The sequence below is a fragment of the Pan paniscus genome, chromosome 18, assembly GCF_029289425.2.
Source record: "Pan paniscus chromosome 18, NHGRI_mPanPan1-v2.0_pri, whole genome shotgun sequence".
Classification (NCBI taxonomy): domain Eukaryota; kingdom Metazoa; phylum Chordata; class Mammalia; order Primates; family Hominidae; genus Pan; species Pan paniscus.
This window is the reverse complement of record NC_073267.2, coordinates 26,858,103-26,876,765: the sequence shown is the minus strand read 5'-3', so window position 1 is coordinate 26,876,765 and position 18,663 is coordinate 26,858,103. Positions and strand designations below refer to the sequence as shown.

General features: G+C 40.0%; 1 protein-coding gene across 1 annotated transcript; it reads left to right on the top strand.

Moving 5' to 3' along the window:
• Nucleotides 1-7,528: 7,528 nt before the first annotated feature.
• Nucleotides 7,529-16,975, top strand: LOC106635123 (cytochrome c-like). The gene has a single exon (XM_063598587.1). The coding sequence runs from the start codon at nt 16,122-16,124 to the stop codon at nt 16,428-16,430; it is 309 nt and encodes a 102-aa protein (XP_063454657.1). The 5' UTR covers nt 7,529-16,121; the 3' UTR covers nt 16,431-16,975.
• Nucleotides 16,976-18,663: the final 1,688 nt, after the last annotated feature.

Genomic DNA, 18,663 nt, shown 5'->3' with positions numbered 1-18,663 from the left:
GACTGAAACCGTGAAAGAACAATATAAATTATAATTGGAAAAAATATAGAAATGAGATGATTGGACTAAAGGAAGATTTTAGCAGAAAGCTGATAGACTTAGATCAGAATATAACAAGAGTTTAAATTTTTTAAAAAATCATCTCAGAAGTGAAGTCTAAATAAGAAGAAATATAAGAGTCAAAATTGTATGTGAATTTATTATTTGACTCAGCAATCCCATTTCTAGGAATCTATTTCAAATATACACAGACAAAAGCATGAAAAGGACATAACACAAAGCTATTCATTGCAGCATGATTTGTCATAGAAAAAGACTGGAAAAAACCCAAGTGCCCAACAGTAGGGGGCTGGGTTCCGTAACAATGATGTATCAACACACAACGAGATGCTATGAAGCTCTGGAAAAAATATGAAATATCTACACATACTGCTATGTAATCATCTCTAGGATATATTGTTAAGCAAAGCAAAAACAAGAAACTGCATCTCTGTGTGTGTGTGTTCACGCGTGTGTGCGTGTGCGCGTGCATGTGTGCGTGTGTGCGAGCGTGTGTGTGTGTAAGTATAAACCAAAACTCATTGTTTAAACAGTGAAAAGAGAATGGAGGAGACAGGAGTAGAAAACAGACCTCTCCAAATATATGATGATCTGTATATTTGACTTTGAAACTGTGTATTTAAAAAAAAAAAAAAAAGCAATCTCTAAAATTCATTTGAATACAGATGAAACAAGATTGGCTATTAGTTATTCATTGTGGAAACTATGTAATAGGCACGTGGGACTTTTATAAATTTTTTGTATGTATTTGGGGAAAAGTTTACAATAAAGAGGTTTGTTTTTTTAAGATGCTATCATGGCCAGACCACCTAATTCTGCCCATAAACCATCACTTTTCCCCATTACGACCTAAAGGAATATGTATGCACAGAAAAATGAACAGAAAATTCAAGGAAAATGGCACTCCATTGTTTGATCTGGCTTTGATCCTAAATCTCAATGCAGAAGTTGGGTAAAACGAGCCGAACCATATGGCTTAGAAGGCTGGAGCCGTAAGGGGCTCTCTTTCTCTCCCTGCATATCTGATGCTACCTCTGCACAGAATGTCCAATCCACTACAGCCTAAGGAAAGAATTTTCATTTCCCAAGACTCCATGTGCTATAAAGCACATCCAAATCCATTTTCTGAAATCTAACTAACTTCCCTGAGAAGGAATGGAAATAGAACTGGAGAGAAAGGGAGTAGGGTGAGCAGAGAAGAGCTTTGAATCTTTTGCATCCTTTAAACTCCCAACACTCAAATCTTCCTCTAAGCTTTGCTTCTGCTACAGAGGCCAACAATGCGATTGGAATTCAGGATCAACTCTTTCCTTGCTGCTATGCCCCACCCCCAAAGGCTTTATATCATAGGCTGCATGATACTTCACTAGGTTTGTCCCATTGCAGTTTAACTTACTGAAATTCTTCAAAGGTTTTTAACCTAGGCATGTCCTCGTTTTCTGGTTTCCAATATGAATAGGGTTTTTCATTTTTAAAAAATGAACATTTCAATAGCACATCCAAATATACTATGGCATACTATTTTGGAAAAGGGGAGATTAGGCGTGACTAGTTGCTAAGGATGCCATGGCAATGTACTACAGACAGAGTGGCTTAAGGATCAGAAATTTATTTGCTCACTGTTTTGGAGACTAGAAGCCAGAGATCAAAGTGTTGGCAGGGTTGGTTTCTTCTGAGGCCACTCTCTGTGGCTTGTAGATGGCCTTCCTCTCCCTTTGTCTTCATGTGGTCTTCCCCCCTGTGTGTGTCTGTGTCCAAATTTCCTCTTTTTATAGGGACATAAATCGTATTGGATTGGGGCCCACCCTGAATACCTCATCTTAACTTCATTACCTCTTCAATGACCTTATCTCTGCATCAACTCACATTCTGAGGTACTGGGGTTAAGACTTCAACATTATGAATTGGTTGGAAACAGAGGACACAATTTGGCTCACAACAGATGTCTTGGCTGAAATTACTAGCTTGGATCAGATGGCTTCAGAGACTGTGTGAAACGGGAATGACTTGAGTACACTGAAATGAACTTGAGAAAAAAACCAATAAAGAAGAAGTTCAAGGAAAGAGTGGGATGTTCCTGGTGGAAGGAGGTGGTAGGAAATGAGATTTAGAGTGCAGATCAAGAAATTAACCATGTGACAAAAGAGGGAAAGGAAAAAAGTTTGAAAAAGGATATAGAATCTTTTGTATCCTTTTATGGCAGGAAGTCAGGAAATTTCTTGCTTGATGGCTCCTATTTTCTCTGCAAATTGGGAGGCAAGAACGTCAGCTCAAAGTGATGAGGAAGAATTAAAGAGATTAGAAATAGTCTGGAATAACTGCCATGGAGAATGAATGAGAGACGTATAAAGATTGCTACATCACAGAAATGGTCCTGAGAAAACCAGTAGGAAAAATACTTGATAGTCCCATATGAATGTTTTTTTAAATTCCTGATAGATGAAAGAGTTACATGTTTTGTAAACATATACAAAAATGTAAATATGTGTACATAAGAAAAGTCATCAGACCTTGGGAAAGAGATCTTTCTAAGCATAATTATATTTTTAAGAAAACAAGGAAAAAATTAACAAATTTGACTACATAAAAATAAATATGTAATATCACTACTGGTCAAAAAATCACCAAAATACTAATGAGAAACATTTTTCATCTATAAAATTATAAAAATTAAAGAATGATAACATCTAGTGTTTGCAAGGATATGATCAAATGTGGGTTGCCACAGCAATTGAGAATATAAAAGCTTATATCACATTTCTAGATCCCAACTTGGCAATATCTATCAAGAACATCTAAAGACCATTTGACTTCTATTTCTAGAAAACTAAACTAAAGAAATAATCAGAAGTATGCACAGATTATTGTGTAAGAATATTCACTGGTAAATCATTTGTAATATCAAAAAAATTGGCAAAAATTCCTACTTTTTAATGTAGAATTTGCAATTGGTTAAATAAATTTTGATGCCTCACACTATGGAATACTATTAGCTAATAAAAATCATCTTGTAAAATAAAAATTAATGGCATGGAAAAACGCTTGCAATGTAATGTTGGGCTAGCAATGAATGTGGGGTTGTACCCAGGAAAGATACAAAGTGCTACGTGCCTTAAATGAGAGGACCTGGGCCAGTTCAGAAGCCAGGATGGAGGAAACAGTGTAATAAAAGGAAATGGTTTGGAATTCTGGAGCCTGAGTCCGCTACAATCTCTGTGCACATAAAGGGTCAAGGAATAAAAGAAACAAACACAGGGAACTTCAGTGATTATGTCTTAAACACTCTACCATCTTTTGAAAATCCTTCGTATGTTCAGGGAATTTTCCACATTATAAACATTTCCTTCCCAATCCAGAAGCCTGGAACTAACTTTCCCAGCCTCCCTTCCAACTATGGCACAGACATGTGACCTAGGCTCTGCCAATCATACAGGCTCTCCTGAGATTTCAGTTTGAATGACAGCAACCTGGGGAGCAGATACCACATGGAAGTCATTTTCTGATGAGAATATTTAGGGATGCATTGGAGATGGGAGAGGCTGTTAGCATCTGCACTGAGCAGTGACAGCATTAAGTTTTCACTGGAGCAGTCTCACCAGGTAGAGACTTTGTTCCTGGCTGTTTCGAAGTTTGACTCAGCACCCTTGAAGACTCCATGAAGGAGCTATCTGATATCCTATTTAAAAGATCCCTTTTCTGCTCAAAGAACCTCAGGTGAATTAGTTCAGTCGTCTGCAGCCAAGCACATTGACTAACTCAGACTTTACTATAGCTGCAGTGCCCACTATATTCTCAATACTTTAAATAATACTTTAAATACATTTATCTCATGGTATCCTCCCAACCATCCTGGCTCCTCAACCAGTAAGTGGAAGAGCTGAGAATAAATCCCCAGATCTGTGAAAACCCATTCTTTTTTTTTTTTTTTTTTTTTTTTGACGGAGTCTTGCTCTGTAGCCCAGGCTGGAGTGCAGTGGCGCAAGTAACTGGGACTACAGGCGCCCACCACCACGTCCGGCTAATTTTTTGTATTTTTAGTAGAGATGGGGTTTCACAGTGTCAGCCAGGATGGTCTTGATCTCCTGACCTCATGATCTGCCATCCTCGGCCTCCCAAAGTGCTGGGATTACAGGCGTGAGCCACCACGCCCGGCCCCAAAACCCATTCTTTACTCATGAGAAAGTTTCTATTCTTCTGCAACCCTTTATTTTCTATCTGTAGCACGTGCAGTTTGAGCTAGAAAGATCTCCGAGTTGCTTTTCATTTTAAGTAAGTGTATAGCTCCATGTCCCAGGAGATTTTGTCCCATCACTGTAAAGAATTCAAGAAATCCCTCTTGGATATCTGACCTGGTGCCCAGCTTTTTACCATCCTAAGGAGACACCAGCGGAACGAGATTGGGGAGAGCCCCGCAGGTGACCCAGAAGCTTGACCACAAAGCCCATCAGTATTTCCCAGTACTGGACAGACTCCACAGTTACTCTCAATAACCCTGTGTGCACATTCCGCCTCGCAAACACTTTCCAGATGAGCTTCCGGGGCTGGCTTTGACAGAGAAGCTGAAACAGAGGATTCCAATGTAAAAAGTGCAGAATTAGCATCGGGAAAACAGGCTATTCTCCCAACTCTGCTACTTACTGGATGACCCTAGGCAAGCCATATGACCTCTTCAATCCTCCGTGTCCTACCCTGAAAAACTGAGCATGGTAGGGCAGACCAAATGACATAACACAAGTGGAAGTGATTTGAAAATTGAGAAGCATTGTACAAATGTGACGAGCTATCATTAATTTAGAGAGGAATCGAAGAATTTAAAACTGTCTTGCATTTGAATAGTGTTTCTTATTTTGCAACATGCTTTTCTCATTTTTGTCTTCACAGCCACCATGTGAGAAAGTAGGGCAGTTATTATTATCTCCATTTTTACAGATGAGGAACCAGAAGGAAAAGTGACAAAGCCAGCCCTAGAAGCCAGGCGTCCTGATTTCCAACCCCAGACTCACTCCTGTATATTTGTAGGTAATTGGTCCCTACCCACTGTGCAGATGACACAGGCAGAACAGTAGAGTACACCTGTCAGTCATAACGTTGAGAGCTGTCGCAGGGTTTGAGCTCATTGGAAGATATTTGGCCTGCAATGCTCATTTTGGACTAACAAGTGGGCTTTCTAGGAAAAAAATAGAGAGTTACGGAGTTTCTCAATTGCAATGGAGGGCAGGTTAAAAACCAGAAATAGATAAATGTTAAATGCTGAAAGAGATTCAGTGTACATTTTTAGAGCATGTGCCCCAATCCCGTCATCTTCTTTCTGCCATCCTACAACTCGAGTCAGCATCAGCTGTGAGATCTGCACTCTGCATATCAACAGCGGCAGCATTAGACTATCCCTGGAGCCATCCTGCAGAAAATTAATGTCCAAGTAGGATGCTCAGGTTGAGGTTCACAGACAAATTTGTTTTTATCATCGCTATTGTAACAATTATGAAGAGTAAATTTCAGGTGCTTTGGCTTTTAAAGAGCACTTCTACACCTGCTGGAGTTTCAAAAATAAGCCTAGAAGGTAGATTGATACCATTCTTAGAAAGGACTTCCCAAAGAAGACGCGACTAACGAGGTTTTCTTATTTGAATCGTGAACAAACGCAGTCATCCTGTTATGTCACTGTGATAAATTGGATTATTGTCCAACATATCCTTCTGAGGCAGAATAGACTTCAGGCTTGGCCATTTGTTTATTTTACCCCACAGATTATGTGTGCTACTTCCAAGCCAAGGCCTGAAGAGGCACCATGTATTTCCACGTATCCTCTTCCTGCAACATGACCTACCACAAGAAGAGACGCCCGAGGAACTGGCTACTCCAAAGAGGATGAGGACACTTGGAGAAAGCCTGAACCCAAACTCCATCCTGCTGCTCAAAGCATGGAGCCCTACCTTGACCAAACTGCAGCCAAGCCATAGACCCATAAGCATGAAATAAATGCTGGATATTTTAAGCTTCTGCTTTAGGGATAGTTTGTTATGCAAAATATTGCTGCAAATAATTGACTGATGCAGTTGCTTTCACCAGAAGCAGTGATTGTAAATTATAGGGCCTATTTGTTTTGTTTTGTTTTGTTTTAAGATTCTTGATTTTTTTGCAGGTGGCAGGTAAGAATTTCTCTACAATATATGAAGCAAGAAATGTTCTATTTCTTTATCTCCCTGATGACATGTCCAAGACCCCTCAGTAGTAGACTCCCATCACAATATATGATCTCATAAAAAGTCTTGGACATATGTATCTCCAGACTCATGGAGGAAGGACCAAGGCAAGAGGGTCCCTATTTTTGTCATTGCCCCTTCACTACTCTAGAATTTCATTGTATTCATCGCTACTGTAGGCAAGTTCAGAAATCACACTGATGAAATGGAGATATTACTTTTTACTGCTTGACACTATCCAGGATTTGACCAGGTTAGGCCAAGTTGAGAGTCCTTGGATGATATTGAGTCTGACATTAAGAATAATTTGGGCCAGCTGTGGTGGCTCATGCCCGTAATCTCAACATTTTAGGAGGTCAAGGCGGACAGGTCACTTGAGCCCTGGAGTTTGAGACCAGCCTGGGCAATATGGCGAAGCCCCATCTCTACAAAAAATACAATTATTAGCCGGGCACAGTGGCTCTTACCTGTGGTCCCAGCTACTCAGAAAGCTAAGGTGGGAGGATCACCTGAGCCCAGGGAGGTTGAGGTTGCAGTGAGCTATGATCACGCCACTGCACTCCAGCCTGGGTGACAGAGTGAGACCCTGTCTCAGAAAAACAAAAAAAGAATAGTTTGGGCCAGGCGCGGTGGCTCCCACCTGTAATCCCAGCACTTTGGGAGGCTGAGGCAGGTGCATCACTTGAGGTCAGTAATTTGAGACCAGCCTGGTCAACATGGTGAAATCCCATCTCTACTAAAAATACAAAAATTAGCAGGGTGTGGTGGCAAACTCCTGTAATCCCAGCTATTCGGGAGGTGGAGGCAGAAGTTGTAGTGAGCCCAGATTACACCACTGCACTTCAGCCTGGGCAACAGAGCAAGAATCTGTGTCAAAACAAAACAAAACAAAGAATAGTTTGATGGCCATATAGTTCACAGAGTTTATACTACGTCTAGATGATCTGAGGAATTCAGAGTCAGCTCTGTGTTTCTCCATTTGTTCAAGACTACTTGTATGCCTCTCTGAAAAAAAAATTTTTTTTTTTTGGAGACAGAGTCTAGCTCTGTTGCCCAGGCTGGAGTGCTGTGGTGCTATCTCGGCTCACCACAACCTCCACCTCCCAGGTTCAAGCAATTCTCCTGCCTCAGCCTCCCGAGTAGCTGAGACTATAGGCGAGCACCACCACACCCATCTAATTTTTGTATGTTTAGTAGAGACAGGGTTTCACCATGCTGGCCAGGATGGTCTCTATCTCTTGACCTCGTGATCCTCCTGCCTTGGCCTCCCAAAGTGCTGGCATTATAGGTGTGAGCCACCACACCCGACTAATTGTCTCTGAAAATTTTATATTTGTGTTTGTTGAGGTCCAGCATGTTTCATTTCCTTTTTTAAATTTTAGATTCAGGGGTCCATGTGCAGGTCTGTTACATGAGTATATTGCAAAATGGTTAGGTTTGGGCTTTCAGAAAACCAATCAACCAAATAGTTAACATGGTACCCCATGAGTAGTTTTTCAACCCTGTCTCTCCTCCCTCCTCCCTCTTGGAGTTCCTAGTATCTATTATTTCCATCTTTGTGTCCATGTGTACTCATTGTTTAACTTCCCCTTGTAAGTGAGAACAAGTGGTATTTGATTTTCTGTCTCTGAGTTATTTCACTTAGGATAATGGCCTCTAGCTCCAACCATGTTTCTGCAAAGGACATAATTTTATTCTTTTCTATAGCTCTGTAGTATTCAATGGTGTATAATGTGGTATATAACACATTTTCTTTATCCAATCAACCACTGATGGACACTTAGGTTGATTCCATGTCTTTGCTATCATGAATAGTGCTGCAATAAACATACAACTCCTGAAATGTTTCATTTTATTTTATTTTATTTTATTTCATTTCATTTCATTTTATTGAGATGGAGTCTTGCTCTGTCACCCAGGCTGGAGTGCAGTGGCACGATCTCAGCTCACTGCAACCTCCATCTCCTGGGTTCAAGCTATTCTCCTGCCTCAGCCTCCTAAGTAGCTAGGACTACAGGTGCCCCCCATCACACCCAGCTAATATTTGTATTTTAGTAAAGATGGGGTTTCACCATGTTGGCCAGGCTGGTCTGGAACTCCTGACCTCAAGTGATCTGCCCACCTCGGCCTCCCAAAGTGCTGGGATTACAGGTGTGAGCCACCGTGCCCAGGCCCTGGAGTGTTTCTTATCAAGTGTATGGCTGTCCCCATGGCCAAGCATAAATGTCAAGTTCTTTTGCATGCCTATAAATGTTCTTCATGATCTGACCCCTACCTACCTTAGTAGCCTCATTTCTCACTCTTTCTTGTGGCCACAGTATGTTTCATTCATCATGAACAACCTTAATATGCTTTATTCTATTGTTTGCCTTTTATTTTTATAGATGCCTTCCCCTTTGTTGGGATATGCATCTGGACATTCCCTTCTTATCTTCAAGATCTATTTCCAATAGCTCCTTCTTTTTAATAGGGCAAGGACTAAGATGAGGCAAGTGAGGTGTCCAAAGTGCTAATTTTGTGCCCCTCAGCACCTCCTTTGCCCTACCCCGCACCTAGCCCAGCTCTTTAATGCCTCCCCAGATATACTCCACTCCTTCCCCAAGAACAGTCTGTCATTCCTTCCTCATGAAAACTCTGTACCTTTCCTCATTATAGCATTGATTGCACTGGGTTGCTTTTTTCTTAGAACAGAGACTATATTTTATCATCTTTGTAACACCAGCACCATGACTGGCATTGTGTGTTTGATGAATAGTAAACTCATGGCTAATCTATATGAGCATTTCCTTTGTTCCAGGCATGATTCTATGCACTTTACTTGAGTGGACTTATTTAGCCCTCACAACAACCTATACAAATATTACTACCTCAGCTTTTATAGATAAAGAACAGACTAAAAAGCACTAGGTAAATCCCACAACATCGCACAATGAGAGTGGCAAAAATTGGGATTTGAACCTGGGTCCTTCTGATGCAGGACCCTGTGTGGATGACTGAACAACGTGACTATTCCCACTATATTACACTGGATAAGAATCAAGGAGCAAAAGACTGTTTCTCTTATGTTATTCGGAATCTAAGGCAATCACTACAAAAATTTCTGTCTCAAGGGCAGGGAGGCTTTATGAGATGGGATGACATTTTGGTCTATTGTGCCGGTGAACAAAGTCTCCAAATGCTGACTCCTTGTCCAGTCTCCAAAGGCTCCAGTATTGGGGGAGATGAACCTGAGTGCTGGTCTCAATCTAGAAATGTAAAAACAAAAGGTCCGAGCAATGCTTTAGACAGCATTGACCAAGGACAATTATTGTCCAAAGGGATTTGAACCCTATCGATCAGCCAGCTGGAAAATTCTGCCTTGTTGGCTGGATCATTTGCTAGTCAGAGGTTATAGAGACAACATTCTCCTCTGTCAGCCCAAATCCATCAGCCATGAGCAGGGAGCACCGGCAGCCAGTGTGGCTGCTTCCCGCTCTGCAGTGTTAACTTCTTACATAGGACAACTAACTCCCCATGCTTTTACATTCTCTGCTATTCACAGTGTGTACCTGAAAACAGATAGTTGTTTTCTAGGTCAAAAAATATTCCTCATCACCATACCAGTGGGAAATTGATGCCAAGCCAGAAGTCCCAATTCAAATGCTTGTCACATAAATGAGGGAACTTGGCTGAGTGAGGAGTAGGGTAAACTATAGGCCATATGCTTGTTGCTTGCTTGCCTGCCTGCCTGCTTCCTTCCTTCCTTCCTTCCTTCCTTCCTTCCTTCCTTCCTTCCTTCCTTCCTTCCTTCCTTCCTTTCTTTTTCTTTAATTTTGAGACAGAGTCTTGCTCTGTCACCCAGGCTGGAGTGCAGTCGTGTGATCTCGGCTCACTGCAACCTCCACCTTCCAGGTTCAAGTGATTCTCCTGCCTCAGCCTCCCTAGTAGCTGGGATTATAGGTGCATGCCACCACACCCGGCTAATTTTTTTTGTATTTTTAGTAGAGACAGGGTTTCACCGTATTAGCCAAGATGATCTTGATCTCCTGACCTCGTGATCTGCCTGCCTTGGCCTCCCAAAATGCTGGGATTACAGGCGTGAGCCACTGTGCCTGGCCCACATGCTTTATTAATCATACCTTTTTATTTTCTGTGTTTCTGATGCTTTGACAGCTCAGGTCTTGCTGACCCTGGAAAGACTGTCTCTCCCAGGTACTGTCAATTCCTAGAGATAGTAAATGACTCACCTGTGAGCTCCTTTTATATGCAAATTAACCAATCCAGAGTGGATACCCCCAGACATCTCCGTTGTACCCCGAACACCAGATCCTTTCACTCTGGGCCACTATTCCCTGCCCTGATCACCCCAGAGTCAAGCACTACACAACTAGGGACAACCCCTACACCCCAAAGCCCATTGAAAGTATTCCCACTAGCCAATTCTAAACCTGCTTACCCTGCCCTGCCTCACGTTTGACCAAGGAAACCTCAATAAAGATTCTTGCCTAAATTTTCCCTCACTCTTTCTACCTCCTGCCCAACCCTAGTGCCCCTGGGCTCAAGCGATCCTCCAGCCTCAGCCTCCAAGTAGCTGTGACTTCAGGCACAAACCCCACCCAGCCACAAACTGCATTTTCAATAGCAATCATCCCCAATCTGTTGGCCTTACCATATGTGAATAATAATAATCAAAACCTACATTTAAAAACATATGCCCACATAGAGGGAAAGAGTCCCTACTCGTTTCTTGATGATTATTGCCAGCCACGAACCAGCCCAATAATACATTCAGATTTTTTTTTTAATATAAAGTCTCACTCTGTCACCCAGGCTGGAGTGCAGTGGCACAATCTCAGCTCACTGCATCCTCACCTCCTGGGTTCAAGCCATCCTTCTGCCTCAGCCTCCTGAGTAGCTGGGATTACAGGAGCCCGCCCACCACCACGCCTGGCTAATTTTTGTATTTTTAGTAAAGACCAGGTTCCACCATGTTAGCAAGGCTGGTTTTGATTGCCTGACTTCAGGTGATCCGCCCACCAAGGCTTCCCAGAGTGCTGGGATTATGGGCATGAGCTACTGTGCCCAGCCCACACTCTGATTTTTTTTTTTTTTTTTTTTTTGCAACGGAGTTTCACTCTTGTCATTCAGGCTGAAGTGCAGCGGCATGATCTCAGCTCATTGCAAACTCCTCCTCCCAGGTTCAAGGAATTCTCCTGCCTCAGCCTCTTGAGTAGCTGGGATTACCGGTGCCCACCACCAGGCCTGGCTAATTTTTGTATTTTTGGTAGAGATGGGGTTTCACCCTGTTGGCCAGGCTGGTCTGGAACTCCTGACCTCAGATGATCCACCCTCCTCGGCATCCCAAAGTGCTAGGATTACAGACGTGAGCCACTACGCCCGGCCTGTGACTTTTTTTTTTTTTTTAGAGAAGCTAGAAGCCTGGATTTTATTAGCCTCCGAAGGTTTAATGTTGATTTAAAATGTTGTGTTGTTCATGTGTGTACTGAAATACTGGAGAGCTAAGGAAAAAGAAATAGAAAATGGAACAGCCAAGCAGAGTTGCAGCAGAATATCACCTACATTTTCCCATGCCTACCCCACTGAAATTGGCCACACTAGCATAAACACATAGTTCTAGGTCTCAGGAACAATGTCTTTGATCATTACAAAAGGAAATACTTTTTGAGTTTTTCTAACCTGACTCCCAGCAAGAAATATATTTACATTACAACATACACATTTTTTTTCTTTTTTTTTTTTTTTTGAGACGGAGTCTCCCTCTGTCGCCCAGGCTGGAGTGCAGTGGCGCGATCTCGGCTCACTGCAACCTCCACCTCCCAGGTTCACACCATTCTTCTGCCTCAGCCTCCCGAGTAGCTGGGACTACAAGCGCCCACTACCATGCCCAACTAACTTTTGTATTTTAGTAGAGATGGGGTTTCACCATATTGGCCAGGATGGTCTCAATCTCCTGACCTCATGATCTGCCTGCCTCGGCCTCCCAAAGTGCTGGGATCATACACATTTTCATATTTATCTACCTGAAATAAAAATGTTATCCTTACTATACGTAATGTACTTTGACATTTTCTGTTCTATTTTATTCCATTTAATTTTTTAATGACACTGATCATTACTACTCCCTGCATTTATGTTACAACCTGTCAGTGGATATCAAGCCACAGCTTGGAAAAAAAAAAAACATCAATTCAGAGATTAGTGGTACCAGTTCATTATGTTATGGATAAGGAAACTGAGATTCACAGAGATTCACAGAATACTGTGAGTTGTCCAATATTACACAAGGCAAATGGTAGAGCCAAATCTAAAGCTAATTATCAAGTCAAGACCATTTCCCTAATGTACTTATATCCCTAAATGCATAGTATACACGTGTATAAGTAGGGGTTCAGTAAAGAAGCAGACTGCTAGCATACATACACATACGTATAGATTTGTATCTATGTCATATATGTTTGTGTATATGTATGAGGTGTATACATATAATATACATAAATTTGTTATAGAGATTTGACTTTACACAGGCTAAAATTAAGAGGTTAACTAGTTTCCGGAAAGCTATTGACTTCATATCTGATGCTGGAGCTTGAAGTTCACAAAGAACAGAAATAAACTAGAGCCCATGAGAACAGATTGCAGCCATATCTGTTCTTGTCATCGCTGACCTCAGTCATGTAGATGTCCTAGAGAGGATAAAGGAGGTGCTTTGTCATGGATTAGCACACATGTGGCCCACGAGTCAGAGAAGTTGAAGGAGGATCCAGAAGAAGGCCTTGACACTGCCTTGAGCCAAGGAGATGCACCAGCAGATCTGCAAAATCATTGCTGCTTCACTTCAGCCTCCAAATCTCCCATAGCAATCTCTCTGTGGCTCACGCTTTCTTTAGCAATTGAGAAAGCATGCTCATAGTTCAATTTTAAAAACCAAATATCTGTTGCTTCACTTGTTTTTTGTTTGTTTGTTTGTTTTCTTGAGCTGGAGTCTCGCTCTGTCCCCCAGGCTGGAGTGCAGAGGCGTGATCTCGGCTCACTGCAAACTCCGTCTCCCTGGTTCAAGCTATTCTCCTGCCTCAGCCTCCCAAATAGCTAGGATTACAGGCATTCACCACCACGCCCAGCTAATTTTTGTATTTTTAGTACAGACAGGGTTTCGCCATTTTGGCCAGGCTGGTCTTGAACTCCTGACCTCAAGTGATTGTCCCGCCTCGGCCTCCCAAAGTGTTGGGATTACAGGTGTGAGCCATCGTGCCCGGCCTTATTGCTTCAATTATTAAAATCGAGAATACAGAATATCTATAGATGAGAAAAAATAGCACACTTTGATTTTATTCCTCTCCATTCTTTCTCGCAGTTTATTATCTGAAATTTTATTTTTTTTATTTTTATTATTTTTATTTCAGTAGGTTTTTGGGGAACAGGTGGTGTTTGGTTGCATGGATAAGTTCTTTAGTGGTGATTTCTGAGATTTGGTGCAGCCATCACCCAAGCGGTGTATACTGTACCCAATGTGTAGCCTTTTATCCCTCACCCCCTCCCACCCTTCCCGAGTCCCCAAAGTCCATTGTATCATTCTTATGCCTTTGCATCCCCATAGCTTAGCTCCCACTTATAAGTGAGAACATGTGATGTTTGGTTTTCCATTCCTGAGTTCCTTCACTTAAAATAATGGTCTCCAATCCCATCCAGGTGCTGCAAATGCCATTATATCACTCCTTTTTATGGCTGAGTAGTATTCCATGATGTATGTATACCACATTTTCTTTATCCACTCATTGAGTGATGGCATTTGAGCTGGTTCCATATTTTTGCAATTGCAAATTGTGCTGCTGTAAACAAGAGTGTGCAAGTGTCTTTTTCATATAATGACTTCTCTTCCTCTGGCTAGATACCCAGTAGTGGAATTGCTGGATCAAATGGTAGTTCTACTTTTAGTTCCTTAAGGCGTCTCCACACTGTTTTCCATAGTGGTTGTACTAGTTTACGTTCCTACCAGCAGTGTAGAAGTGTTCCCTTTTCACCACATCCACACCAATATCTATTTTTTTTTATTTTTTAAATTATGGCCATTCTTGAAGGAGAAAAGTGGTATTTACATTGTGGTTTTCATTTGCATTTCCCTGATAATTAGTGATGTTGAATAAAACCATTAATTAATTAATGCTTGTTGGCCATTTTTATATCTTCTTTTGATAATTGTCTCATGTCATCAGCCCACTTTTTGATGGGATTGTTTGTTTTTTCTTGCTGATTTGAGTTCCTCCAAGATTCTGGATATTAGTCCTTTGTTGGATGCGTAGTTTGTGAAGATTTTCTCCCACACTATGGGTTGTCTGTTTATGCTGCTGATTATTTCTTTTGCTGTACAGAAGCTTTTTAAGTTAAATTAAGTCCCGTCTAGTTATCTTTGTTTTTGTTGGATTTGCTTTTGGGTTCTTGGTCATGAAGTCTTTGCCTAAGCCAATGTCTAGAAGGATTTTTCCAATGTTATCTTCTAGAATTTTTATGGTTTCAGGTCTTAGATTTAAGTCTTTGATCTATCTTTAGTTGGTTTTTATATAAGGTGAGAGATGAGGACCCAGTTTCATTCCTCTACATGCGGCTTGCTAATTATCTCAGCACTGTCTGTTGAATAGGATGTCCTTTCCCTGTTTTATGTTTTTGTTTGCTTCGTCGAAGATCAGTTGGCTGTAAGTATTTGGCTTTATTTCTGGGTTCTCTATTTGGTTCCACTGGTCTATGTGCCTATTTTAATAACAGCACCATGGTATCTTAGTGACTATGGCCTTATGGTATAGTTTGAAATCAGGTAATGTGATGCCTTCAAATTTGTTCTTTTGGCTTAGTCTTGCTTTCGCTATGCAGGCTCTTTTTTGGTTCCATATTAATTTTAGGACTGTTTTTTCTAGTTCTGTAAAGAATGATGATGGTATCTTGATGAGAATTGCATTGAATTTGTACACTGCTTTTGGCAGTATGATCATTTTCACAATATTGATTCTCCCCATCCATGAGCGTGGGATGTGTTTCCATTTGTTTGTGTCATCTATGATTTCTTTCAGCAGTGTTTTGTAATTTTCCTTGTAGAGGTCTTTCACCTCCTTGGTTAGGCATATTCCTAAGTATTTTATTTATTTATTTATTTATTTATTTGCTTATTTACTTATTTATTTATTTTTGCAGCTATTGTAAAGAGGATTGAGTTTTTGGTTTCATTCTCAGCTTCGTCCCTATTGGTGTATAGCAGTGCTACTGATTTGTGTACATTGATTTTGTATCCTGAAACTTTACTGAATTCATTTATGAATTCTAGGAGCTTATTGGATGAGCCTTTAGGGTTTTCTAAACTCAAGTTTGTATTTTCATAATGTTACTCCTTTATCATGGGAATCTTTCAAGTTTATTCACATTTGCATCCTGCTAAATGACAATTCTATGTCTTCACTCTATGTTCAATTGATTCCATCACTTTCTGGCAGTCATTTAGGCCTCAAGTTTTCTTTTCTAAGATTTATTCATTTTAAATTAATCTATACACTGAACAACAAATTCTTTGTAGAGTTTGTTTGTTGGTTTGCTTTTAGTAAGATACTTCTAAGGCCTTGCATATTTGGAAATTGTCTTTCTATTGCTTTCAAATTTAAATAGCAAATTTACTTTTGAGTTACAACCTTTTCTCCTCAAAATTGTATATGGGCAGTTTCCTCCAGGATATACTGTGAAATGAAAAAGCCAGGTAGAGAAATGTGTCTATATCATACCACCATTTCTCTAAAAAAAAGGGGAGATACGAGAGACTGGAGACGTCCAGCTTCAGAGCAGGAACCTTAGTTGTGCCAGCGACGAAAAACAGAACTAAATATGGGTGATGTTGAGAAAAGCAAGAAGATTTTTGTTCAGAAGTGTGCCCAGTGCCACACCGTGGAAAAGGGAGGCAAGCATAAGACAGGGCCTAATCTCTTCAGGTGGAAGACAGGTCAGGCCATTGGATTCTCTTACACAGACACCAGTAAGAACAAAGGCATCACCTGGGGAGAGGATACACTGATGGAGTATTTGGAGAATCCCAAGAAGTACATCCCTGGAACAAAAATGATCTTTGCCGGCATTAAGAAGGAGGCAGAAAGGGCAGACTTTATAGCTTATCTCAAAAAAGCTACTAATGAGTAATAATTGGCCACTGCCTTATTTATTACAACACAGAAATGTCTCGTGACTTTTTTATGTGTACCATACTTTAATAGATCTCATACACCAGAATTCCGATCATGAATGACTGACAGAATATTTTGTTGGGCAGTCCTGATTTAAAACTAAGACTGGGTTGTGGTTAAACGAATATGTTCAGTTTTTGAATTGTAATTCCAATTCAGTAAATGCTATCACTGTTTACCCCTTCTAAAGATAGAACTAGACTTTGTTAGTAATGTTCAACTTTTCGCAAAGATGGTGAGTGCCATCTTAAAACTTACTGGAGATTGGTTTTATATTTAGATTTATATAACTGGTTATGTGAATATATTTAAATACTAGGGAAATTCCTTCACTGGCTCAGAACCAAGCAAAATTCACCTGTGTTTTGTGTTCATTTGCCTCTTAAAGGCAAGGGTTGAAGATAAATAAGGTAGCAATGTCTACTTTATATTTTTGGGCTTAACTGTGCCAATCTAATTAGAATTCCCTGTATTTAAAATAGTTCCTTTTATTTATTGAAAGGCATTTTAGTGTGGTTTATGTGTAATATCAAAGATTATTTAACACTTCTCACATTTTATAGATCTGTAAGGTCACACGCATTTAAAATAGTAGCAAGTTAAACTTCACTCTTGAATTCTTTACAATCTAAGTCAAACTAAGTTATAATTTAGGGTTGTCTTTAAACAGCCATTCAGAAACATAAAACTGTAGAACTGCTGTGTGTGATCGGGAATGGTGCTTTTGCCAACTTAAAAGGATTAAAGTAGAGGCGATATACACAAATTTTAAGATTATGTGTGATCATAAGACTTAAGATAATTAAAAAGAAAACCACAGGGGAAAGAAAAGAAAAGAGGAGATACACACATGTACACAATATATCTAATTAACATGTTAAAGACATATATGTTATAATATGTTAAACTGTGTTAATTAATATAATGTGTTAATATACTATTACATGTTGTATACTGAATAATATTAAATTAGCATATGTTAATGTTATCACACAGTAATATATTGTTTTATACATTTATTGTTATACATTATAGCATATTATATTATTGTATGTTAAATGTATGAAATTAACATATATGTTAAAAACAGAATAAACCTTAACACTTAAAATGCTTAAATTAAAAAAGAGAGGAAATATTTTGAAAGATTCGGGGGTTGAAAACAGACTCCTTTGAATGGACCTGGTATTATAGCTCTGTCTTTGAAGCTATGTTTGTACTTTACATAATCATAAAACAAAATTAAATAAAGAAAAATACAATCCCCAGACTACAAAAGTACATTTAAACAGATGAGCCAAGTTGTGAACTCAGTCGGTAACCTAACCTCACCGCAAAGGAAATAGCCCAAGTGGCTCTAAAACATAGTAATTTAACTCTGCGTCTCTAATGGAATAGATCCTAAGAACAAAAGAAAAGGCAAAGAAAGTCTTAAATTGTTTCCAGTAATAGCACAGCATTGTAGGTGATAGTGTTGATACTGTTATTGTAAGATAATAAATCAAATGAGTAATTACATCGGTGTCATCAAGAACTGAGATTTGGGGCTTGGTGGGAAGGAGATACAGACATGAAATTGATGAGGTCAAATAAAATCCCTTAAGCCTGATTTTGAATTGGATATAAACTTAGGATGTACTGTATCTAAAAAAATACATACGTCCTAGCCCTGTCCACCAAAGAGTCCTAGAAATAATAACTAACTCAGGGCACGGGGCATCCCGGGTACCCAGATCGTAGTCTTTCTTCCCACAAAAAAGAACCAAAGATCTTTGATCTTCGGAGAAAGGGTTGATTCTGTATCTGAGGGAGGAAACGTATAAGTCTGAAAACATCCTGTTGTACAAGAAAGCTATCATAGACAACTAAATTAATCCTTCATTGTTTTTCGGCACTTAATCTGAGGTCAGCCTTCATTTCTTACTTTGCAGATAGTTTATTTCCCCGTCCTGCTTGACAGTTGAAGTATTCTTTATCTTTCAGGTTATATCTAGGAGTTGGGCTCTTCATAATTTTTCTGCTGTCTGAATGGGTCTTTTATTTTTGCTAGTGGAATGTATGTAGAATGTTACTAATGCTCCTCATTTCATGATAGACCTTCATTGTTTGTGTGGTTCTTACATTATATGTTTATTTCTTGCCTTTTATTCTATATACTCTTCAATTCCTCTCTACGTCTTCCTGCCTTT

Excerpts from the sequence above, each read along its gene's own strand:
- LOC106635123 (XM_063598587.1), top strand. The coding sequence starts at position 16,122 with ATGGGTGATGTTGAGAAAAGCAAGAAGATTTTTGTTCAGAAGTGTGCC.